This window comes from Corythoichthys intestinalis, chromosome 16 (assembly GCF_030265065.1).
Source record: "Corythoichthys intestinalis isolate RoL2023-P3 chromosome 16, ASM3026506v1, whole genome shotgun sequence".
Classification (NCBI taxonomy): Eukaryota; Metazoa; Chordata; class Actinopteri; order Syngnathiformes; family Syngnathidae; genus Corythoichthys; species Corythoichthys intestinalis.
In genome coordinates, this window is record NC_080410.1 from 32,766,232 (window position 1) to 32,792,469 (window position 26,238).

Here is a 26,238-nt window from a genome sequence, read left to right on the forward strand (position 1 = left end):
CAGACTTGAACCCCACTGAGATGCTTGTGGCATGACCTAAAGACAGCGATTCATGCCAGACATCCCAGGAATCTGACTGAAGTACAGCAGTTTTGTAGAGAAGAATGGGCCAAGATTAGTCCAGATCGATGTGCCAGACTGATCTGGAGCTACAGGAAGCGTCTGGTTGAAGTTATTGCTGCCAAAGTATTAAATGTGATGGTTCACTTACTTATTTTTCCCCCTTCTGTCATTGTTTGCATACTATCCTCATTAAAATATGAAAACCTAAAAATGTTTGGGAGGTTTTAGTTAAAGCAGACATTGTTTTTTCATGCGTGTGATTTTGACAAAGATCAGATCGCATTTGATGGTGATTTTATGCAGAAATGTGAGAAATTCCAAAAGGTTCAGATACTTTTTCATACCACTGTAACTATAATGACCTATGAGCAATACACAAAAACTTTACCGGCACTTTGAGCTTCTCCTCCAAGTGAGAGTGACCCCACGATTGCAGGGTATAGGATGAGATGCGGGGAGTCCTGGGCTACTCGGCAGAGCAGGCTGCATATGCTTTGTCGTATGTATGCTTCTGGATGATTGAGACGTGAAAAAAGCTGCGGAGTGATACCTGAGAGAAATAATCAGAAAACTCGTAAACACCATTATATTGAACAGAAAAGAAAAACATAAAACTGATTACAATGTTTGGCATACCTCTCCAGGGTGCTGTCGGCGTTGAGGCTAAACCTAGCTCAAGCCCCTCCCTCAGTTCCCCAGCATGCTTGACCAACAAACGGAGAAGACGGAGGGTTGCCATGACAATCACATCGTCATTACTTTGTTTGCTGTTATGACAGGAAAGCAGGAGTTTGGGGTCGTCTTCATCAATAGGGACCTGTTGGCAATAATGATTATATACAGTATATTAAAAACGTGTCTTTTTTTACATTAACTACATTCATTAGACCTATGTATAGCCCCAGTGTTTGAACACTTGAAACATGCAGATTTTCCCAAGTCTTACCTGGCCTGCATTGAGCTTCAAAAAGGTAAAATATGCTTGGCAAGATATTCGGTAGAGCCCAAATATTCGGTCTACCACACGTCTCCAAACACGAATAAGCCCATCTGCAACTGGTTGGCCAGCCTCTGCCAACCAGGGGCATGAAGCGATCAGCTGTCGCCATATTAAATCCACCATGTCATCCTCATCATCTTCCTGCTGGAGCGCCATATCTTCATCCTAAAGCAAAGCGCGTGTAGAATTAGGACAATCTACATTACATTACATTACATTACGATCTATGAGATATAAATAAAGATTTTAAAGTTGTGAATACTGCGATAAATGATGGCTTTGTTAAACATAACCCAATCTGTCAGGGTTAGAAGCAATTCAACTCTACCTGTATGCCAGTTGGTCGACACATGGCTTGACCGAGAATGCTAAAAATGGTTTCTTTGTCTTCTTCACTTGTAGAAGGAGGTAAAAGCTCCTCAATATCCTTCTTTTCTCCGGATAGAAGAGGCAACCCCTCACCTTGGCTAGAGAGAAATACATTCGCAGTGTGAGGTTGGTCTGCCAGTGTAATCATAACATATTGAACAAAAAAATAAAAACAAATATTTGGCTGCATCCACTAACCTGGCATTATCAACAACCTTCCTACCCCAGCGGTATGCCCAGCTAGCCAATGCTGCCCAGGATTTTGCTACCTCAGGAGCGAGGCTGGTGGAAAGCTGGTACAGTTGGCCAAGAACAAAGTCTGGCTCCCCAACACCAACACTCACTGCGTAGAAATCAGACATTTTTGGCTATTCTAAGACCTCATTCTTGTTATCCTCATTAAACGATGCTTATTTGCACACTGGCCATAAGAATGCTGCCTGCTAAAACTTCTGCATCCATGTTTTGTTGTGGCATGTTGTTACACCTAATTTCATGTTCAGGTGGATCACAACAAAATGTTTAGTCATTAAAATACAACACAAAAAAGTATTTACAGTAAAATTTCCCACTATGGGTTGTTGATGCTTGCCTTGTCAAAGTTGACACATTATGTCAACAGTCAATCCAAAAACAATACAAAAACTAAATAGGTTGCCATAACAGGGTTTATCTTCCTCTTCCAGTAGTGTTTTTACAAAGACAATGCCCTACAGTGGGACTCCATAAGTAAATGTATGGATGCACTGTAATCTAAATTACCTGATGTTTCAGTGGTGATATGGGGAATGCTTTGTTCCACAAGAGGAAGCTCCAGCAGAGAAGAAATGTTCTGACACAAAGGTGACATGCTGCTCAAAGCATTGGATGAATTTGCTGCTCCTGCCAGCTTTACAACCTTGAGCAAAATGGCACAAAACACATAGCTAGGATGTACAAAAAAAACTTTTTTTTCTTTTTTTTTTTACAAAATGAAATCAAGTAGGACCATAAAAAGTACTTGTTTAAGCTGGGGTATCATGTCCTTCCAGTCAGCTAACAGCCATTTGCAGAGTGTGAGCAGTGACCGACAGGCAGCGCCTTCATTCTTTCCCACATAGCAATATGACAGAGCCGCCCTGCTCAGCATTTCCATGGCTGTCATGGACTGGCCTGTGGAATTGATTGACAAATAACAGTTCTGGTGCTGTTAAAGTATAATCTGGTTCCGTTTGAACTAAGTAATTAAAGTAATTTGTGAAAAACCACACGCTTTTACTAAATTATTGTGTTTAAGTTGTAGAAAAAATACACAAGTGCAACTATTCATATTTAGCTTGAGTTGAACCATCACAGACTCCGGTCCTCACCTGAAGTTCTCACTACTTTGGCTTTTTCTATCTGTAGCTCTGGCCCCCACTTCTCTCCCAGCGTGCCCTCCACAGTGAGGCGCCGGAAGGACTTTATCAATTGGTCATCTTGCTCCTCGTCTTGGGTTCCATCGCAACACTGGCTGAGCAAGCGGGACGCCAGGGCAATGTTTCCTTTCTTTCGAGCAAATTTTACAGTTGTCAAACAAAGCTCCATGAGGTGGGCATCTGTAGTAGGAGAAGAACCTAGAAGAGGTTGAAGAAAACAAACAGGTTTTCTATTGGTGTGAGTCGATCAATTTCTGATGGAATTTATCTTCAGTCAGACTTCAGTATCGGTTGACGGGACGAGAGGCCGCTCCATAGGGGGCCTAATTTCAAAAACTTAAAATTCAATTTTTTTTTTTTTTTTTAACAACCAAAGCCGCTAGCGACCTAAAACAAAAACAAACACCTCCATTAGCCGTATATGGGTCTCCATTAGCAGTGGCATCAAAAAATTAAAAGTCGTTCCAAAATAAATCTCGCTAAATCATTTTCTATATATCGTAAGTATAACAAAACTTAAAATGGCTATAAATTTCTCCGAGTTTACGCTAGATGCACAAAAATCACCTAAAGCAGAGATAATAACCTACATTTTCAGGATCAATAGCAATATTTAACCTATCATATACGTTTTTCACGAAATACTGACTTCATTTTTTTTTAATTTAGTACAACTTTGACATAAGTTTTCAACAGCTAATAAATCACTCAATTTTCACATCAGAAACTTAATGCTTGAGGAAAGCATGCAGAATCATCGTAATTTTATTCAACAAAAGCAAATTTGGGATTTTTCTATATACAATCACAACTAATTTAGGTTGAATTCCAATGTCACTGTTGCCTCAGCACATCTTGCCAGCCATCTGGACCTAGTCCTTTTTAGATTGAAATGTTATGCCTGCCGGCATGTTTTCATCGTTGAGCTGACTGTCCCGTGGGAGGATGCCATCGATGAGGCATTTGAACGGAAGAGGCTGCGGTATGCCAACTTAGCAGCTGAAGCAGAGGGGCGGGGCTGGAACGTGAAGGTGTGGCCAGTGGAGGTCGGCTGCAGAGGCTTTGTAGCAAGGTCCACCACAAAGCTCCTGAAGGAGGTGGGGATCAGAGGGCAGGCCCAACGGAAGGCAATCAAAGAACTTGCCACTGCAGCAGAGCGGAGCAGTCACTGGCTGTGGCTGAAACGCAGGGACGCAACATGGGCTGCCAAGTGACCGTGCGGTGCCACCGCTTGACACTCACCCAGGTCTGATCAGCCTGTGGTGGGCCAACCCCAGCAGAGGGTGTATTGTGTTAAGTGGCCGAAACACCTGATGAAGCTGGGGCACACAACTGATGATGTGTCGAGCTGGTGGCACCGCTCAGTCAGTGACTAAGTCCACCCCACCCAAGAGGACCTCAACTGCTGTGCTGATTAATTTACTTTGGGATCTATAACAACTAGTCCTATTAAGAAGTCTGATATCTGGTGTCAAAACCAGTGACCGCTGCGAAAGGGCAGATGACAACCTGGGAAAGACCTGGTGACAGCCTGGAGAGACTGCTGACAGGAGGGAAATAGACCCCAACGGGGCTGGCATGGGCTAGCTACCCATGCTGGCAGGAGCCTTTCACCTTACAGTGATTTGGATCCACCCAACGATTTGCTACGAAAAGTTCTAAAGGAAAAATACCCCTTGAGTCTGCGAGAGCAGGGGTGGAAGAAGACTCATCGGCGGACCACACGGCTACGGACTTTGCAACGGAAACGACAATGAATGAAATGATCAGCATGGAAGTTGAAGGAGCAACAGCACTGGCAGGACATAAGGTACAAAGCTGCATCTGTGGCTGGAAAAAGATAACATCAGAAAAGGGGCTAAAGATCCATCAGGGTAGGAAAAAGTGCTTGAGAGAGCGAAGCGAGGGGCCTCGCATTGACCACTACTTCCTTAGAGGTAGGGCAAATCAGTCGAGTGAAGCCCAGTGGCAGGATACTCACCACAGTTCACAGGGCATCAGAACCCCATACGAAGCCCAACCAAGCACCGATCCATCAACGGACCTCGGTCCAGAGCCCACTCAGCCACAGACTGCAGTAGAGAGGAAGATGGATGGACGTAAGCCTCAGATATTGTGGCCTAAATCCTGCCAGAAACAGGAGTGGGAATCCACAGACACAGACCTTGTCCATCTATTAGAAGGTCTGAAGGGGTGCGTGGGAAGAAAGCTGGACAGGATCGGAGATGTGATCTACAGCTATGGAGCAGAGAGGTTTGGGGTGAAAAGGCAGAACCAGAGGACACAGAAGGAGTCATCAGCCCATCTGAAGTCCAGGAGGCAGCAGGAGATCGAGAGACTGGTGAAGGAAAGAAGGTGCCTGAGGAAACAGTGGAAGAAGGCAACAGAAGGGGAAAGAAAAGGAATTGAAGCACTGCAGGGTGACATCAAGCAGCGCCTGGCAACACTGCGCCGTGCAGAATGCTTGAGAAAGCAACATAAGAAGAAGGAACGAACGAGGACTGCCTTCTACAGAGATCCCTACAAGTTCGCTAAAGACCTCTTTGTCAAGGAGAAAACTGGGCCCCTCAAAGCACCCATAGGGGAACTAGAGGAGCACCTGAGGAAGACCTACTCGGACAAAGAGAGGCGTGTGCCAGTCAGCATTCCGGATGACATGCCACCAATCCAGCCACCTGAGCACCAGATGGAAACAAGGCCCCCTACATGGAGTGAAGTTGAGAGCACAGTGAAGCGGGCAAGAACAGCCTCAGCCCCTGGGCCCATATAGGCTCTATAAGAACACGCCGGGTGTCTTGAAGTACCTCTGGAAGCTGATGAAAGTGGCATGGGAGAAAGGAAGCATACCAAAGGCATGGCGAAGGGCAGGAGGGATCCTGATTCCTAAAGAGAAGAACTCCTCAACCATCAACCAACTCCGCCAGATCAGTCTTCTGAATGTGGAAGGAAAGATTTTCTTCAGTGTTGTGGCCCAGAGGCTCTCAGCATTCCTGCAGAAGAACAACTTTGTTGACACCTCAGTGCAGAAGGCAGGGTTAAGTGGTTTCTCAGGATGTATGGAACACACAAATGTCATCTGGCACCAAGTACAGACGGCCAAGAAGGAGAAGAAAGATCTGCATGTGTTTTTTTTAGATCTTGCCAATGCCTTCGGGTCGGTGCCTCATGAGTTTTTGTGGACCGCGTTCAACTTCTTCCAAGTCCCAGAGGACATCACCAGGCTGGTCAAAGCCTACTTCCAGGACCTCCAGTTCTGTGTCACAACACAGGCTAGTACAACTGCCTGGCAGCACCTGGAGACAGGCATAATGGCGGGCTGCACCATCTCCCCACTGGCGTTTACCATGGCAATGGAGCTCATCATTCGCGCATCGCGGTGGGTGGTTGGAGGGGAGCGTTTGAAGAGCGGGCTGCGCCTTCCTCCAATCAGGGCGTACATGGACGACATGACGACAATTACAACAACAAGCGCATGCACCAAGCGACTGCTGGATAAACTCCAAGGAAACATCAAATGGGCACGAATGGAGATAAAACCCAGCAAATCTCGCAGTATCTCCATTGTCAAAGGTCAGCTTGCAAATGAGAGGTTCCACGTCAACGGCGAGCCAATACCAACAGTTCTGGAGAAGCCAATCAAAAGCCTTGGCCGCTGGTATAGTGCAGAACTTAAAGACTCGAAGCAGGTGGAACAACTCAGGCAGGATACCATCACGGGCCTCAAGCAGATTAACAACACTGCTCTCCCGGGGAAATTAAAGCTGTGGTGCTTTCAGTTTGGACTGCTGCCCCGTCTTATGTGGCCAATCTCCGTCTACGAGGTCACCTTATCCCACGCCAATCGACTAGAGAGACTGGTGAATGCACAGGTGAGGAAGTGGCTTGGACTGCCAAAATGCCTTAGTAGCATTGGCCTGTATGGCAACGGAGCCCTCTCCCTACCAATCTCAAGCATAGTGGAGGAGTACAAATGTGCCAAAGCAAGGCTGGAGATGACCCTCACAGAATCCCGAGATCCATTCGTCAGAGGTGCTGCTCCAACCCAAGCAACGGGGAGGAAATGTAAGCCATCTGCAGCAGTCGCATTTGCAAAGACCGCCCTCAGACACCGGGATATAGTGGGGCACGTCCAACATGGCAGAGGGGGCCTTGGATTGGAAGCAACAACACCCACATGGCAAAAGGCTACTCCAACCGAACGGCGGCACATGGTAGTGGAGGAGGTGCGCCACCAGGAGGAAGCAGCTAGGTGTGCCAAAGCAGTCTCCCAAGCTCAGCAAGGCCGCTGGATGAAGTGGGAGGGTGTGGAGAGGAGGAAAATCACCTGGAACGAGCTGTGGAGCATGGAGTCTAGCAGGTTGAGCTTCATCATAAGAGCCACATATGATGTTCTGCCTTCTCCAACCAACCTTCATCTTTGGTATGGAGAGGACCCAGCCTGTCACCAATGTGCAGCCTCAGCAACCCTCAAACACATCTTGGTGGGTTGCAAAGCCGGCCTGACCCAAGGAAGATACACCTGGCGCCACAACCAGGTCTTCAAGTGTTTGGCTGTCGAACTTGAGAACAAGAGGGTATCCACCAATGCCATGCCTCTAAACGCCCAGGTTACCGTCCCACAGAAAATGTTTGTCCGGGAAGGGGAGAAACGGCGGAACAAGTCATCTCCCCCGGAATCTGGCCCGTTGAGCGCAGCCCGGGATTGGGAAATGCGAGTGGACCTCAACCAGAGGCTCACCTTTCCACCCGAAATTGCAGCAACCAATCTGCGACCAGACCTGGTCCTCTGGTCCAAATCCTGCCGGCATGTTTTCATCGTTGAGCTGACTGTCCCGTGGGAGGATGCCATCGATGAGGCATTTGAACGGAAGAGGCTGCGGTATGCCAACTTAGCAGCTGAAGCAGAGGGGCGGGGCTGGAACGTGAAGGTGTGGCCAGTGGAGGTCGGCTGCAGAGGCTTTGTAGCAAGGTCCACCACAAGGCTCCTGAAGGAGGTGGGGATCAGAGGGCAGGCCCAACGGAAGGCAATCAAAGAACTTGCCACTGCAGCAGAGCGGAGCAGTCACTGGCTGTGGCTGAAACGCAGGGACGCAACATGGGCTGCCAAGTGACCGTGCGGTGCCACCGCTTGACACTCACCCAGGTCTGATCAGCCTGTGGTGGGCCAACCCCAGCAGAGGGTGTATTGTGTTAAGTGGCCGAAACACCTGATGAAGCTGGGGCACACAACTGATGATGTGTCGAGCTGGTGGCACCGCTCAGTCAGTGACTAAGTCCACCCCACCCAAGAGGACCTCAACTGCTGTGCTGATTAATTTACTTTGGGATCTATAACAACTAGTCCTATTAAGAAGTCTTACATGAAATAAAACACGTAAAAGACCTTTTTTTTTTTTTTTTGCACGGATGCAGAAATGTCTAAGTACCTAGTACAGTGGTACCTCTACATACGATCGCTTCGACACACTAACTTTTCGACATCCGACGTAAAATTTGACTCGCCATTTGTTTCTACATCCGACGACATGCTCGAAATACGACGACAATGGCAGCACCGCAGACGAATGCACGGCGGATTTTCTTGTGTGACAAATCAACACAGGTTTCAGAAAAGGTTGGTACAGGTGGTGAAACAAGGAAAAAGTTGACGCTTACCTTCTAAATGAAGATGCAAATGACAGAAAAATATGAGCGTAGGGTGGGCATCCGTGAAATGGCTCAACAATACATCTCCACGGTCCTCCTCCGACCATCGTTCGCCAGTCTTTATAAGTTAAGCTGACAATTCTTATTGTGGTAACATCTCCAGAGAAATCGCCAGCTTCGCCACGTTTTCATCGTTTCTTTCACAACTTATTCAACACAAAACGCCTGCTGTCTGCCGCAATTGACGATGTTCTCAAGAAAGCATTGAAAGCGAAAGTAAACTTTCACCCGCTCCCCTCCCTCTTGGTCACGTCAGCGCCGCGGTGCTTTCAGGTACAGAAAAAAACGTCCGCCTTATTAGAACCCGTTTCGTTACACTATTACAGGAATTATTATTATTATTATATTATTAATCCGATTTTTATTTATAATTTATTTGTTTTGCTATGTGTAATTGCCATTTGTAATAGTACCAGCAGTATTTTTTAAGGATTTAGTGCAGGTTTTTGGGCTGTGGAACGAATTAATGGAATTATAATGTATTCCTATGGGAAAATCCTGCTCGACATACGACCATTTCGACTTACAAACAAGCTCCTGGAACGGATTAACTTCGTATGTAGAGGTACCACTGTATTTAGCTAAAAAACAGACAGTTGGCCAAAAATTACCTTATTATTTGAATGTAAAGTTATTTTGTGTATGGATACAAAATCCAATATGGCAGCCATCACAAAAAAAAGAGCTTTTTCAAATTAAAAGTCTTGTAAATAAATGGTAAATCCCCGAATTTCTATTGATATGAAAAATAAACAGTCTAGATTCTTGGTTAAAAGCAAAAACGGGCAGTTATCATTCATTTTACGTAGATATTTCAAGCAAAAGTTACGCTAACGTTTCAAAGTGCACACATGGTGCTATTTTATATACCGGTATTAATTACCTTGACTCCTCAACCAAATCACTCGAGACACTCCTGCCTGCTTGTATGCACTAAAACTTTCGTCCTGTTTCTACCTAAATCCGGCGTTAGAATACAGTGTGTGTTTGAGTTTATCGCAGTGAAAGCTGCAACGACGCTCTGCCTGGCCTGCCCCCATGGGAAGCCGTGGCGCAATGTATTCAGGAGCTGTCTCGTCAACTGATAGTGAAGTCTATGCTTGAAAATCATTCAAATTTCCCTACTTGCACAACCAGTTGTTATTATTATTTTTAATGTTTGTACATGTTACATGACATGGATGCACTCATGGTAGCTTTGGCTAACTGCTCTCCCAGTGAGTACTCAGAAAACAGACTTAAAGACAATTCTAAATTCTATTAGCGTATTTTAGTTTAAACTCAAAAACTTTGTTTTCTGCTTTTGTGAAAAACCTGACGTCGATGCACGATTTACTTTTGTGGGCCACACAGAATGTGGCAGTCAAATTAATTGTTTTAAGTAACCTGTTTGACTGAGGTTTACTTTAGTGAAGCATTGCACAATTCATGAATATTTTTTGTTTTAAATGTTGTATTACCTCTGAGTTTGTTGAGGAGTTGTCTCTGAAACAAGGTGTATCTGAGGGCTTGCATGAAAGGTTGGACATCTTGTTGTTTACATGAGCTTAGTGCCTCACTGTTTAAAGGAATCACAGAGTCCTATAGAGAACACAAACAGGACATACAAATGAATCACACTTCCAAGACTATTATGGAGCAAGAATTAATATCTACGATGGTCTTTTCATTCTATCAACAGACAGAAGTCATTTTCCTTTTATTAAATGATAATAATAATGATAATGACAAATTATTCTTTCAAATTCCTCATCTTTGCCATTTCAATAGCATCAGTTTTTCAGAGCCAGAGTGGCATACGTACCTCTTGTCCTGAAAGCGTGTTCTCGAGAGTGACAGTGCAGTGAAGCTGCAAAGTAGGAAGGGTGGGCAAGCCATCGGAGAGGGTCAATGTTGACAGGCGTAAAGGAGCCAGGCAGATCCTTCCAGTTTGTTTCAGGGAGCGCACTAATGTACTGTAAAATTACATGAATCGTTAGACTGAACTACTACTACTGCGGGAAAAAAGTATTTTGTGGTAATTTATCTAAGAAAAACAACATTGAAACAAGCAAGACCTGAATGAGCAACGAGCATTTCTAAGCCTCTTTAGAACTACTCACTCTTGATTGGCAGTGGCCCTTTGCTCTGGTGGCTGACTGTTTTTTGCTAGGGCACTAACAGCGGTACGGAGGAGCTGTACCTCAACAGCTCTCTGAAGTTCTGTAGGATCAGGACTCAATGATGGCAGAAACCTCTTTAGATCTAAACCAGACACAAACAAGCATGCAATGTTGATCAGACCGATTAAGAAAGCAATTTGATGTGCAGTGTTAGTACATGATGTATTCACCTATACATTTTCAACGCAGCTTATCCTTCACAAGTATTCATTATCAAATAATTCATTATCCCCGTTACCATTTTTAAAATAACTGATTGTATTTCTATGGATACAAAACAAAATGTAAGGATTAGCCCCACACTCACCCATCTTGCTACTGGAGAGCAAACTGAAGTCTTCCCCAGGCAGAAGTTCCAGTTGAGCACCACATTCATTCAAATCTCCGTCCTCAAAGCGGCTTAAGGCCTGAATGTAGTTGAAATCAGCCCTTAGGTTGATGCCAACTAGACTGGTGGAGTTTTGTTTCAAGTTATGAACAGTGGCCTGCCATTCCTTGACTGAAGACCAATCACAAAGTGCCACATAGCACTGACATGCTTTGTTGGCCAGGAGATTGACCACCTCAGGAGAGCACTCATTTGACTTCAGCAGCACAGTTTTCCTGCTATCACCTTTTCAAGAAAAAACACAAATTAGCGTATAATACAGTTAACAAATAAGAGTCAATTATGTCTCTTTAAAATCTTTCGTTAGCATGACTAATGGGAAGTTTTATTTTTTTACACTGTACTACTGTGCATTGCTAACTCCAATATTGAATACAACTATTGAAGGAACTAATGACTGGAAGTAAAGTTAACTTGATTACAATGCACATTTGCTAGTTACCATTGCTTGTATGTTTGGGGCTGTTGGTATTACTGGAGAGTTTGAGTAGGTAACAGTCAGAGCTTTTGATACTACAGTCCATCCCTGAAACTGCAGAGAGCTGATCTTGATAGTCTAGAGCTGCTTTCTCAAACCTAAAGGCACAGCAACAAAACATGTCAAAATACCTTCCAAAAATTTCGTTTCAGTTCAGAAAATAGCTTTAGCCAGTTTTTGTCGTATGAAATAATGCAAAATCACTGATCTAATTGGGTACCATATTTTTCGGACTACAAATCGCACCAGCCAAAAAGTGCGCAATGAAAAGGGGAAAAAAACATACTGGAGAATAAGTCGCATTTTGGGGGGATATTCATTAGATAAAATCAATAACCATGAAAAGACATGTCAGAATAGAGAACAACAGGTTGAATACTAAATGTTCAGTATAAGAACGTTACATGACTAATAAAGCAAGTGTGTAGGTTTGCATAGGGACAGTAGGGACATAACACGACAAACTTTTCAGGATGCTCAAATTGTCTCCACTAACTCTTACGCCACCTTACTTGCATTATGAGTTCAGTTATATGGGTAATTTAGATTGTCTATGTGTGTCTGTGTTGTAAGGATAGAATAGACCCTACCATTATAAAGTGAATTATTTTCATGATGTTCACTTACAATGATCCCTTTTCACTTGCTGAATGTACCGGTCCATTTTTCCCCCCTTAAATGCATGTTTGATTGGCTGATGACTTGACCTCCCCGCCCCCTCGTCCAGCTACACAGACGCACACAACCCCACCGACAGAAATAAGACATGCCGCCTCCTCCATCCCCTTCATCGAGGAGGGTTATTAGAAGTTTTTTTCGGCCAGCACAAACCACTGTATGTAAAAAGACGTGAAAGTTTGTGCTACTAAAGTCCGACCTGCATCAAAGTTAGCATAGTATTCATGTGTGAACTTGCTAAGTTGCTAACTTGCAAAACTACTGCGGTCAAGCCAGCCTCTACAAGGAACAATAAAGTCAAGCTAGCATCCCTCGTGTGGTTCAGTGTTTGCATTACGTGCATTACCGTAATGTAATGCGGTGGCTTCAGAATGCAAGTCCCAAAAATGGGTCCACTTCAGAGGGAAACTGACATGAATGCGAACTGACATGGAAAAAAAAATCTGAAATGAAATCACACACCAGAATATCATGAGAGTAATTTGGTGCGAGTCTTGGGGTAGTCTAGGATGCCTCAGGTGTAGATGTAGGATGGTCTTGGAGATCTCAGACTTTTTTCCATGATTTTTCCCCCCAAATCACCTTTAGTTTGAGTCTAGGGGTGCTCCAGTGTCCCCCAAGTCTAGGGGTGCTCCAGTGTCCCCAAGAAGAAAACCCATTCTTGGATCGCTCCCATTTTTTTAATAAAGGGACTTGCATTCCAAAAATGTTTCTTCACTAGTTTTTTAAAAACAAAGGTTTGATCGTTGTATCACATGAACCAATCCACAAAAAAGTTAGTATAAGTCAATACAGATTTATTTTGCTTTGATCATTTCACCTATCAATTAATTAGGTTCGTCGGAGAAATGTCGCCCTGACCCCCGTTCGATAATCAGTTTGGTCTTATTAATGTCCCCTCCCCTGCAAAAAGTTTACATGCGGGTTATGCTGTTATATCGTTCCTACCAAACCTACGCCCTTGGCATTAAAAACGAAGTGAGAATGTGCCTGGTATGTTAACGTAACATAGCTATTAAGAGTTAGTCAGATAACTATAGCGCAAATAACTTGTGAAATGATATAATAATGAGTTAATAATTTCACACATAAGTCGCTCTCCCGACCAAACTATGAAAAAAAACTGCGACTTATAGTCCCAAAAATACAGTATTAGATACTGTACCAAACGATATCATTCACCATATGATAAAAAAAATGACAGAAGTCTTACAGCAAACTACTAAACAGTTCGGGGTTGCCTTACCGGCCCTCTGCTTGTAAAGCCACTGAGGACAACCAGCTGAGACTCTTGCCGGTGTTAGAGAGGCTCCACGCAGCAAGTCCTTGGATGGCATCAGGACAACGTAGCTCACAAAGAGCTTCTGCCAATAATGTTAGAGGAACCTCTAATTCTGGACCCTGGAGTGAACAAAAAGAAAAACTATTAGAATTTGCATCATGTTTGCTTATATGAAATTCTCACTGACTGCATCTTTATCCCTACCTGGGTGCTGTTGTTCTTAATCTCAGCAAGAAGGTCAAAGCCGTGACGAATGGTCACTGCTGGCTGGCCAGAGAGGAGACCAACCCTCATGAGTGAGAGGCGGATCCTTGTGAGCCAGTCTTGGCATGTCTGTCGATTAGTGTAGAAGAATGTCCTGATACCCTGGGTAAAAAGGAGAAATTTGAACGATTCTAACAAATGCAAATGCAAATTACTTGTAAATGTTATCCATGCTCAACATTTCAACTGGATAATTATGTAGTGAGACATATCAGTCTACCTTAGGTGGGGCTGTGAGAGCATTAGCACAGCCCTCATAAGCATTATACATGAGTTTCTCCAGGTTCTCAAGATACTGAAGCAGTAGGGTGATGCGTAGCTGATTGGAATGGTGACCATCTCCGTCACTCCCGGCACCAGCCCATACTCCAACATCTTGTTCTGGGTTTAGGCTGTGGGCAGCCAAGCTCCGGATCATACCTAAAAAAATAACAAAATAAATAATTAGATGAAGAAAAATTACGTTTGGCTATTTGTTATCCCCCCCCCCCCCCAAAAAAAATATATATATATGAGATGTGCTTGAAAAACTTTAGGGCTAATGTCACAAAATATACATTTCAAAACCGAACTACAAAATTTCCCCTTGAATTTAATCAACAGCTCGGAAATGCAATCCAATCCAGAGAAATAATGTCAAAAGAGGAGCATTGTTTTTTTTTTTGTATTAGAAATACTTTTATGTGACAGCAGTAGTGGAAGTTTTCTGAAAACTCGTATATGATCAAAATTGTTAATCAATCGCCTTCATACTTTTTAAGTTGAAATTTCAATTAAAATGACATTTTATTTGTTCTTATGAATGACTATTGATAAACGATTTTATGACAGGAAAAATTCTTGCAGGCCCACAAATTCTTTTCAAATGCAACCTTATTGCCACAGTCAACTTCTCAGAAGCAAGTAACAATTTGGGTACCACCTTCAATAGTCTGGAAGGTGTCTTGAGCTCGGCCGAGTGGAGTTCGGAGTTTTGACAGTACAGTGAACTGTGCTGCTTCCCACACTGCCCACTGCCACAGCACCACTTCAGTTTTTAACAGGGCTCTGGGCACAACACCAGGACGTATTCCATCAGCACCAGCTCGACCATCCCTTTTCTCAAGGCGCTGGCAGCTGTAATAAAGTCGCTCCAGCCATTGATCCTTCCTGTAGAAAATAAGGACAAGAAGCTTAGAAGGTTTTAGTCCATTGACAAACATACATATTTAGATTGATATACTGAATTTACCATCTGGGAGAATTTATGAGCACTCTTTAAAAAGACATACCCTCCGCGGTGCAGCACTCCATACAAGATGAAGCTGATGAGATCACTGAAGTCCTGGGGATGGAAGGTACTGCCCGCTGCTCGGCTCATATGGTGGCGAATGGCTAATGAGATCCGAGTCATTTCTGGGCGACTGTGGTTACTGATGACAAAACCAATGTTGGGGGAAAAAATTTTTTTTGTAGTTATAATGGCAATTCCTCACATGATGACAGGTCAATTGCATAGAAAAACTGGCAAATAGACAATACCTAATCCAAACGTTGCCATTTTATTGACAGAGACAACACCTAGTATAAATGACCTTAATGTGAAAGTTGCTTCAAGTATTTCAGTATGCAAATCACGTTTTTCGTGAACCTCTGATAACGGAGAAAATGATTTACAAACCGAAAAACAATAACACCGCTTACGAGCACATTTCGCTATTTCATGTCAATTAAAACTAGCGCTTATTTCTGACTAAAAAACTACTTTTCCCCCCTCATTTTGAATCCTGCGGCTTATAGTCCAGTGCGGCTTATTTGCCGATTTATTTTGGATAATAGGCAACACTTTATTTGACAGCGGCATCATAACACTGCCTTAAGACCGTCGTAACAATGAATGCTTATGACAGATGTCATTAAGTGTCATCCAGCAAATTATGTCACCAACTCCATTTAGGGCTAGCTCAGATCTTCTACATCCATTTAAAAGTGTGATAATTGACCGGATGACACAAAATGATATCTGTCATAAGCATTGATTAATGCTCATGGCAGTGTCATGTCAAAATTATGATGGTCTTATGGCACCACTGTCAAAGTGTTACCAAATACCATAACTAGGAATTCATGAAACAACTGGAAGAGTAACTCAAAAAACAATTAGCACAGAACATGAATTTTGATTGTTATGCAACGCAATGCATGCTAGGAGGCATGTTGCGACTACAGTGTTGCCAGCAGGTGGCAGTAGAGGTTGACCGTCTCCCCCAAGGGGGTAGTTATGGCCAAATTAAGCTTCTTGAAGCAATGAAGCTTTGCGGCCAATTGCTTCAAAGCTTCATGGTGGTTCATTTGGTCTTATGACGCCACTGTCAAATAAAGTGGTACCGGTTAAGTACCCCATAATACAGAGAGGACAGCTGCAGCTCATCGTCCAGTGCGGCTTATCTATGAACAAATGCCGTTTTCGTATCAAATTTGGTGGGTGGCGGCTTATAGTCAGGTGCGCCTTATAGTCCAAACATTATAGTACACACAATCACTGAGACTCAAACACAGGGGCATAGGATGATGGAGATTACTGTCATCACAAGAATTTGCAGGCAACCTGGGATACAAGAATTTGATTGGCTAGAACAGTCCCGTCTCCCGCAATGAGCTAGTTGGCTTATAGAGTTTGGGAGAACAAGGCAGTGTAAATGAATGTTGATAAAACACGCCCTACATTGCAACCTGAAAAAAAAAAAAACTTTTGGCCATTTTAAATTTTGGAAGTTATATCAATAAAGTAATTATTGTGTACTTTGTTACCTTAAAGAAACATCCAAGGGGATTGTCCTTAGCAATTTGCCATAGGCATGCCTCACCCTCACAGCTGAGTGGACAAGTTGGACTCTGCACACATCCAAACACCTTTAAAAAAAGAAAAAAAAACAACATTTGTAATTCAATAAACAGGGAGGTCAAAAAAACTGTCCTGTCTCCTGGGATGTGTCTGTCATTACTGGTCTTTGGCTTTATTGTAATTAGAACACCAAATTCCAGTGCGCTTTAGTTCTAACATGTGCAATGTCCATAAAGTTGTTATTATTATTATTATTATGTGTGGACAATAGTTAATTTACCTCTGCAAAAGCTCCGTAGATAAAGATGAGGAGAGGATAAGTAAGCTGTTGCAGGTCTGAAGGCAGACACTCTGATCTTCATTCAGGGCTATATAGTGAAACAGTATAGAACAATAATACCCACTTTATTAACAGTCATCAACCTGTGAGGGCATCTAAGGGTAAAAAAAAGACTAGTTGAGCTTGCCGTTGGACAGGAGGCCACGGCATAACTTGTTGAAAGAGGGCAAGGAGAAGAGCGGGCTGTAGGTGTCTGACTTTTTCATCAGCAGTGAGATTTCTTGGGCCCATGTCAGCAGCAGCCTCCTGATACATAAACATTAGATTCAAGGTTATAGATGACTTATTACTTGTTGCATTAAAATCATCTCTTGTTGGCAGGGCCAACAGTGCAGACTATGCTTTTGCCAAAAGACCGGAAGGAAAAAAAAAACCTGGCTTCAGGGTAGAGATGTTCCTTCACTAGCAGACCTCCCAGAAGGTTGAGCAGAGTGCTGAAATGTTTCTTTGTGGCTGTCGTGACAGTGCTGATGACCGCGCCATCAAACAGCGATGGGGAAGATGACGATAAACTGGATGAGATGAAATGATCGTGTCTAATGGAGACAGAAGTAGAGGAGATAAGACGCAGGTTGGCCTAACTACACTGGGAAAATTAAGTTGTCAGTGTTTCTGGATGGATGTGCCATTTTTGACAGCTTAAAAAAACATTACCTTGTGCAGTGGGAATAGAGTGTGTAAAGCACAGCGTACTGGATGGCAGGGTAGAAGACTGCTAACTCAGAGTGCACCAGCATAAGTGTGTGACTGAGCAAGGCAAAGACCGTGGGAGACAAAGCCCACATCTAAACAGGTTAAACAAAAGAATAATAAGTTACAATGACAAAAACGAGTCTATACTTAAATAACCAAATTTCCAAGCGGCATAAATGAGGATCCTGCAACAAACTTTGGTTTCTAATCAAGTGTTTCCTTCATTAAACAGGTTTTGATGGCTTCATTATTTCAGTATTCATATTTTTCATGACAATTGTGTCCCAGTGTGTGAAGCTCATTGGAAATTGTCTTGTAGGAAATCACGTGGTACACCGCACTGATGTCTACCATAATACAATTTACAATTTCCTCTACACCTAAGGGGACAATGATAAATGACAAAACCAATAGTGGCCAATAAATTCCCAATATTAGAAGACAAGTAAACAGGAGTGCATTACATTTGAGTAAATCTGTGTAGCTTACCCCGATTAGTGAATTCTTGGTGTTCCCGATGGTCGTGAGAGTGCTGAGATTGAAGATGAGGATGAACTGTGCCTTCTCTGGGTTAAGGGTGACCGAAGCGAAAGCAGCGTGCTGGATGCTGAAGCAAGGGCTATCGGGTGGCAGGGGCCCACTCGTCAGATCCAGGATCGCAAGAATATTGGACAGGGCACAAGCCATCTCTCCTAAAACCAATTTATATGCGGCCTCCAGGGTTGGAATATTTTTCAGACTCAGAAGTGCCTGGTACACCCCATGTACACCTGACACCACCTGTGGAGTGCACACACACAACTTGAAAAGGTGGTCCACAAAAAAAAAAAAAAATCTTGACAGAGAAAATATGTTGTCCCTTGTAAAATGTTAAATATGTTCCCTTCATTTAATTATACCGTAGCACTAGCAGAAGCTATAATGAAATAAAATATTGTGTTCAAATACAAGATCCGAGATAGTTACAAGTAGGGGTGTCACAAAATATCGAAATGGTGATAAATCGTGATACTTTGTATGCCCCAAAGGTTATCGATATGCTCCTGCCAAGAATCGAGATATTGTTTTAAAAAGGTGACAATGTTTAAAACCAAACAAAAAAAAAGGAACCAACAGGTTGCTACCAAAATCTTCCACCATAATAGTGTCTCAGTTAACTAAGGCTGCCATTGACGGTGCTTTACGCCCAATCCATTTTGAGTGGGAACGTTCGCTCATTAGAAACCAGAGCATTCGCAGTCATTCTGTCTGATTTTCGGGGCATTTACAGGTCACTTGCTGTTCATTTACAGGTCATTTCCTGTTGAGTTTGAGTCCCTGCCTCTTCATTTGGGTGATTCCCAGGTCACTTGCTGTTCTGTAACTCAAAACACACAGGAAGTGACCCATAAAATACACCAAAATCAACAGGAAGTAACTTAAAATCAACAGGTAAATGACATTAAATGTCCCAAAATTACCTCATTGCCTGGCATTGGCTGCCACTGACAGCCACAGACTTTCAATCAACGAATCATTCACTGATTGAAAGTCTATGGCTGTCTCGTCTATGGCTGCCATCCCTCCCACTTCAAATGGATTGGACGTCTACTAGTGATAAACTCATTCCAATTCACAGAATCTTGTTTTTCTGTTTATTAGTTGTTTGTAGAATATCCTAGAATGATTTCCTGACCAATGTATCGATAATCGTATCGCGATATCGTCAGATCACCGTTACCGTGAGCTCTATTGCAAATCATATCGTATCGTGAGGTACCAAGAGGTTCCCACTCCTAGTAACAAGTACAGGTGGGAATCTTTTGGCACCTAACGATTCGATTACGATTCAGAGGCTCCGATTTGATTATAAATCGATTATTGATGTTACCCTTCCGCCCCGCGCTTTTAATGTTTTGTACATTAGTTTCAAAATTGTTCAAAAAGCCGCTGAGGCTAAACCAAACTAATATTTCAGTATCATGTTAACAGTTTAAAACAGTAAATAAAATACTCAAGTCCCATTCTGTATCAGCAGCTTTAAACTACATTCAATTAATTTAATGATGTGAATCAACCGTTAAAGTTGTTAAAATTCTCTCGTTATTCCATAGTTTCCTTTCTGTCTACTTACTTACTAAGTTTTAAAACTGTTTCATCATTTAAATATGGATTCAAGTTAAAGATTTTGCCGATTTAGGAGTATTTTAGATAAAAAGTTAATTAGGTTCGCTACAACAGAGCCTTCTAGAGAAGTCTACTGCTTTAAGATGGCGGCTGTTAACAACGCGGCAACTACTAAACGGCTAGTCTGTCATTTTGCATCTAGTTCTACATATATGTGATATCTACTATAGCCGCATGTGGCCGTATGTTTGTAGCAAGTAGCAACTGGACGTTGTTTGAAGCAGCTGTCAGCCGCAGTCAGGTATTATTGTTTTTTTTTTATCTAGCGGCATGAGTTGAACATGATACTTACTCCTGGTCTGTTCCTCATTGCGTCCCGAAAACTGCGCTGTGTTTTAGGTCTGCTTTACCTGGTATAATTCAATAATCGAAATTTGGATTTTTGTAAATCGTTCTCGAATCTTTCATGGCCGAATCACGAGTAATCTCAGAATCGGAAATTTCGCACGACTCTAGTAACAAGCATTAGGCAGTATTGTAATACCCTATTGTAAGTACTTAACCCATTTTGAAACACCTTGGTCCAGGATTTACACTGTACAGTGTGTCCAGAAAGTACATCCGTAGTGTTTCACTTAAAATGTAAAAATACAAAAATAGAGTGAAAATGGATTACAGCACATAAATTTGGCATAGGCAATACAACAATATAGAACAGGGTTCACTAAACCCGGACCTCGGTGCCACTTTTCCTGTCGTGTTTTCCACGTCTCTCTCCCATAACACACCTGAATCAAATGATTATGTCATCAGCATCCTCTCCAGAAGCCTGATAATGCTCCTGATTATTTTGATTCAGGTGTGTTGGAGGAGGGAGACATGGAAACACAGGAAAAGTGGCACCGAGGTCCGGATTTAGTGAACCCTGATATAGAATGTCCTGTAAAAGACCAAGATTGTAAGAGATGTAAAGAAACACCCAAAGAAGCACCCAAATCCATCAGTCAGTGAGGTATACACACATTTTACACTTTTTTTTTGGAAAAATAAATGAAGTCACATGAAAATTAGGATTTCTCAGAAGTGCAATGGCAGCCGTTCAGTTAATATGATCTTTTGATACTTTAGATCAAAACATAAAATACAATTTGTCATGTGTCAGCGAAATACTTAAGTTTTAACCACCAGATTTTCGGTGCAACTAGTTTAATCCTAGTTCTGTGCTTGTATATTCATTTTTATATTAGTGAACACCAGGTCACGAACCTCTTTTTCTCGATGGAAACGCAACTCCAGCAACTGTGAGTCAGGGGCCAACAATTTCTCCACAAACGAAGCAGGCAGCTTTGTGTTGATCTGTTCCACAATCTAAATATTAAATAAAAATAAAAAATAAACATTAATTGCTCAAGACTGTAAATCCTTTAAATGAAATATTCCAGCTCTTCCCTGTCTGTAACATGAATACTGTACTTGTGATAAACATTCATCTTTCCATTGGAAAAAAACTCAAAATATTAGCTGTGATTAAAAAAAAATAAAGGATGGGCACGATCCATCAAGTCATTCATTTTATTTAGAATTATTTTGATTTTTTTTTTTTTTTTTTTTTTTTAACTACCCGTCACAAAATACGTACAGGAAACACTAATACTACAATTGGATGTCAAATGGTGACCGCAAAATATTGTCCTATGGGCTACAATTGGCGACGGGGCCGCAAGTTTGAGACTTTTGTTCTAAATGAATTAGGGCTGCAGCTATCAAATATTTTAGTAATCGAGTAATCGACTGAAAATTCTATCGATTAATCGAGTAATCGGATAAAACATATTTTTAGGTGAAGAGCAATTACAAATATAGATGAGAAAACAAGACATTTCATCTAATATTGAACCATTTTCAGTCAATCAATGTCTATTTTCGATGTACATTGTTGAAAACAGCTAACAATTGCATCTCAAATGTAACTAGAATAAAAAAAAAAAGACTAATTCACTGCTTTCACTCAAAAAACTTAGATCTTATAAAAAAAAAAATATATATATATATAAATACTATATATATATATATATATTTTTTTTTTTTTTCTTACCTAAAAATGCCATTACGCTTGATAACACACATCACTTAAAGAGCATATGAAACGAGAAAAAATGTCTTAAATGGCATTATTATGTGAATTAGAATCATATTTTGAGACGATTCGACTATATACAACAATTTAGCAAAGCACAGATGACGAGAAATTAGTCTTTTAATCTGCCGGTTAGCCACGCCTACCATTATAGGGCTTTAGCGTCCTCAACAGGTGGATGACGTCAGCGGTAGACTGGGCTCATCGGTTTTACTATTCAGCCCATTGAGGGGGAATTATTCAGAACGAGGAAAACGCGACGAAGAGAGCCGCAAAATGTCATTGTTTCAGTCTCTCTACTCCAATATTTTTATCGGATATTCTTTTTATCCAAGTATTTTTCCCCAATAGCTATATAAATGGCTTGAGAAGGACCAGTCAGCCCGTCGAGGGGGAACTATTCACAACGAGGAAAACGCGACGAAGAGAGCGGCAAAATGTCATTGTTTCTGTCTCTCTACTCCAATATTTTTACAGGATATTCTTTTTATCCAAGTATTTTTCCCCAATAGCTATATAAATGGCTTGAGAAGGACCAGTCAGCCCGTCGAGGGGGAACTATTCACAACGAGGAAAACGCGACGAAGAGAGCGGCAAAATGTCATTGTTTCTGTCTCTTTACTTCAATATTTTTACAGGATATTCTTTTTATCCAAGTATTTTCCCCAATTGCTAAATGAATGGCATGGTCATGACAAATAACAGTCTTGTGCTGAATGGAATATGAAATAATAAAAATGCATTTATTCAGGACGACATGGCAAAATGACTCCATAATGGTCAAAACTGTCGACTTCACCTTTACTGTCGCACCTCCCTAACAATATTTTATGACACCTAAATCGGACATATGTCATTTCCCTTCCCCGGCTTCGGAGAATGTAAACAAACCAGAAGGCGTGACAGCTAGCCACATGCTAACCCGAACCGAGTGATGTTTCAAAGTCTTCGAAGCGGAAAATCACACATAACTATCCTGGATTATTTGACATGACGACCCGGTTGTCGATTGTCATCGCGGATCGGCAAACCGCCCGGCGGAGAGCAATTTACAGTTCGTTCCCCGGAGAAGGGTGGCTGGAGTTGTTGTGCAGCTAACGGTGCTGCTGCTAATGAGCATTAGGAGAGCTTTTTACATGCCTATCAATGATCAAACGTAAGTAGTCCTTCATTTAAAGAAAGTTTGTAGTGTTTACTTTATAATCGCTGTATTCGTATTTGACATAATACAAAACAAGATGTTTACTCACTTCCTCGTAAGTCCAATGGTCCCACAGTAAATATACACGGTGAATGGGAACCTTTTGAAACTCCAAAAAGGCGCATACGCCTCTCTCTCATACAGAAGGATTTTTCTGCAGCCGTTTGGCTGGCGTGATGCGAAAAATAAACGTATTAATCCGCAAAATCAGCTGAATCCTTCTTCCTCATACACAACAGTACACTGTAGCGTGAAGAGGACGTCTTCTACCGTACACGTCACAGCGCCCTCCTCCTCAATGCAAGACCGAAGCCGGAAGTCACTCATTTTCATGGCGCGGGATTCAAAAAACTAAATAAAAATAGCGATCGCTTCCACACACATCCAAGCGGCCCATATCATTCAGGGGCATAAAATACCGCGTGTATTATGAAATAAACATGCTTTTTCGTGTCACAGGCACTTTAAAGGTTAGGTGTTTTTCCCACGTGTTTCAATTGAATTTCTATTTGTGTCAAACTATTTTTAAGTTCTAGTTAATTTTTAAGTTGGTCTAAACTGTAACTCCTGATAGGATTTTGAGTTTTTGCAGTGTTCAAAATAAATGTATGATACCCTGCTGTGTTGGAGCACATTAGGGACTAGTGCTACTTGGTGTTTTATCCTGCAATGACTACTGAGCTAAAATTGACAGTTAGCATCATTAAGTTTTTATTTTACACACTCATCACTCTACAGCGCTATGTTTTCACAGATTAAATAAAGCCTGTATGTAAGACACGTTAGCCACGCATTGACAGTGGTCATAATTAATAGAAACCTAGCCTTCCGCAGGGCTAACGTTACGTGAGCAAGTGACAGTAATTTTAAACTTACTTATTAGCGCTTAGAAGTCTACTGCTTTAAGATGGCAGCTGTTTACTAATGCCGCGGACTCTGTCATTTCGCATCAAGTTCAACATACATGTGATCTCTATGAGACGCATCAGACGCTACCTGCTACCACCGTAGCATCATGCGGGCGTAGTTTTTAAGCAACGTCGGCATAGTTTGTAGCTGCTGTCGGCTGCAGTAAGTTTTTTTTTTTTTTTTTTTTTTTTTTTTGCTTCTTCCTCTACGCACGTGACATCAGCGCGTTGTCCCGCATTAAAAGTAGTCCGGGCAAAACGTGATGCTTAGAGCTGTCAAAATTAAACAATTACTCGAGGTGAATAAAACTACTCGCATCAGTTTTTAAACTCGAGTTGCCCCAGTATTCGTTTCAGCTCTAAAATAAATGTAATACATTTTTTCAAAATCATAATTTGCAGGTGTAAGGGTTAAAGGAGGCCATACCAGAGTAAGAAGGCTGAGTACTGCCAAGTTGTAGTCTGAACCACAAATTTGACAGCAGTCCAACTGGTCCAAGCCATAGGCCAAGACTGTCTCCATTAGTTGCCCACAGGGTTCCATGCTGGCCAGCAACACACCCACACACTCATTTCCCGCAGTAAGGACTGCCTCAGAGAACTGGACCTGCTTGGCAGTGGTCACGCATGCCAGAACACGGTTAAGAATCTGAAAAGCAAAGAGGAATGTAAGTCTCGATGTTTAAAATTTGTTAATAAACTGCTTAGAATATTATTGTCATAATTTCAAAATTCATATCAACTGAACATTTCTATTGATGTATTTTCCAATGCATTTCCTTATTTTCAAAAAACATGGAGGGCTTTTCAACCACTAAATTTCTTATGGAAACTTTGCAACAGATACGTTAAAAACTGCAACATTTCTTTCAGACAAAAGTATCATCCTTACAGCCTGCTTGTGGCATACAGATCTGAACAACCTAGGTAGGTACCAAAGTGAAAAACTTTAAGGTAAAGAAGTTTTAAACATGTGGCCCCCCACGAGTGTGCGGTTTCTGTAGCAAGTATGCCATTGAAATCTATATAATCCATGGTAAAGAAATCCCCACCATGTGATAGAATCATTTTACCGCATCAAGATAACCGAACCAAAAATGTTTACATGTTACTGCTCTTACATCAGTGACATAGACCTCAGTGATGGGTGGTCCTCTAATGGGGCTGAAAAGCTCTCCAATGCTGCGAACTACTGTACTAAACACCCTCAAAAGAGCTGCCAGCTTTGGAAGAGACACTGCAGGAGGTGGGATGTCTTCATCCACCACCTCTCCTGACACGACGTGGCTCAGATCCTTAAAAAACAAAAAACCCAAACAGTCAGTAGGCTTGATTCAAAATTCTTAAAAACACACAAAAGCATGTTTCACCTCCGCATATGCTTCCATGTCCTCCAAGAACTGTCCCAGAAGTGTGGTGGAAAAAGTCAAATCTGCCACCCAAAACTGCTCCAGACTCTGTAGCCAGGCTTTACATACGAAAAGGCAACAGCGCAAAGGCAAGAGCTATTATTCAGTAGAATTATACTGTGTATGCCACAATTCATACTTAATGTAAATACTGTACAGTGATGATTTATTCATGGAACAATGGTGGTGCAGTGGTACCTCGAACGTCTCTACAAATTGAATTTTCAGGTTACGACACGCCTCAACGGGAAAATATTGCCTCGTTACAAAAGAAATTTCAGGATACGAGAGGCAAAAATACAGTATGAGCTGCTACTTAGTTTCTAGAGTTTATTGAATAGTCTAATGGTAACATATATTTGTTACAAGCATTGATGATTTTTTATGCTTTATAAAAGATGTCAGAATTTTGGGGGACTTGGAACGGATTAGGCCGTTTACATGAAAAACACGCACTACTTACGGAATTTTCAGGTAACGAGACTATTTCCAGAACTAATTAATTTCGTGAGTAGAGGTACCACTGTAGTTTTATTAGTAGGTTGCAACAGAATAATGGTGTTTCAAAAGGGACTTTTATGAGCTTGGTCACTGGGCAATTACAGTGAATCGTCAAGGTACTACTGCATACCCATAGTTTGTGTATCTAACCTTTTGTGGGTTACAGGTATTTTCTTTAGGACAACGAGATATCATTAAAACCCTAATTTCAAAATCAAAACTTTCACTGACCTGAAACCTGCTGAGTGAGTGAGTGCTTCTGAGTGTGGTCAATGTGCCAGCCAACCAAGATATCCACGGTGTCCTATTGAAAAAAAAAAAAACAGGCATAA

General features: G+C 42.0%; 1 protein-coding gene across 1 annotated transcript in view; it reads right to left on the bottom strand.

The window, feature by feature from the left end:
* smg1 (SMG1 nonsense mediated mRNA decay associated PI3K related kinase) overlaps positions 1-26,238 on the bottom strand; it is a 73,478-nt gene that overhangs the window by 38,175 nt on the left and 9,065 nt on the right. The window contains exons 8-36 of the mRNA XM_057861390.1: positions 26,138-26,210; positions 25,367-25,464; positions 25,118-25,291; positions 24,424-24,645; positions 21,017-21,118; positions 18,134-18,424; positions 17,606-17,736; positions 17,326-17,487; positions 17,079-17,197; positions 16,892-16,979; positions 16,578-16,679; positions 15,059-15,199; positions 14,710-14,936; positions 14,008-14,207; positions 13,728-13,889; positions 13,488-13,642; positions 11,528-11,661; positions 11,005-11,310; positions 10,638-10,779; positions 10,340-10,490; positions 9,996-10,116; positions 2,782-3,027; positions 2,433-2,584; positions 2,195-2,330; positions 1,631-1,775; positions 1,392-1,530; positions 1,010-1,228; positions 700-880; positions 452-613 (exon numbers count right to left, since the gene is read on the bottom strand). Coding sequence (XP_057717373.1) covers positions 452-613; positions 700-880; positions 1,010-1,228; positions 1,392-1,530; positions 1,631-1,775; positions 2,195-2,330; positions 2,433-2,584; positions 2,782-3,027; positions 9,996-10,116; positions 10,340-10,490; positions 10,638-10,779; positions 11,005-11,310; positions 11,528-11,661; positions 13,488-13,642; positions 13,728-13,889; positions 14,008-14,207; positions 14,710-14,936; positions 15,059-15,199; positions 16,578-16,679; positions 16,892-16,979; positions 17,079-17,197; positions 17,326-17,487; positions 17,606-17,736; positions 18,134-18,424; positions 21,017-21,118; positions 24,424-24,645; positions 25,118-25,291; positions 25,367-25,464; positions 26,138-26,210 — 4,681 coding nt within the window. The remainder of the gene's footprint in view (positions 1-451; positions 614-699; positions 881-1,009; positions 1,229-1,391; positions 1,531-1,630; positions 1,776-2,194; positions 2,331-2,432; positions 2,585-2,781; positions 3,028-9,995; positions 10,117-10,339; positions 10,491-10,637; positions 10,780-11,004; positions 11,311-11,527; positions 11,662-13,487; positions 13,643-13,727; positions 13,890-14,007; positions 14,208-14,709; positions 14,937-15,058; positions 15,200-16,577; positions 16,680-16,891; positions 16,980-17,078; positions 17,198-17,325; positions 17,488-17,605; positions 17,737-18,133; positions 18,425-21,016; positions 21,119-24,423; positions 24,646-25,117; positions 25,292-25,366; positions 25,465-26,137; positions 26,211-26,238) is intronic.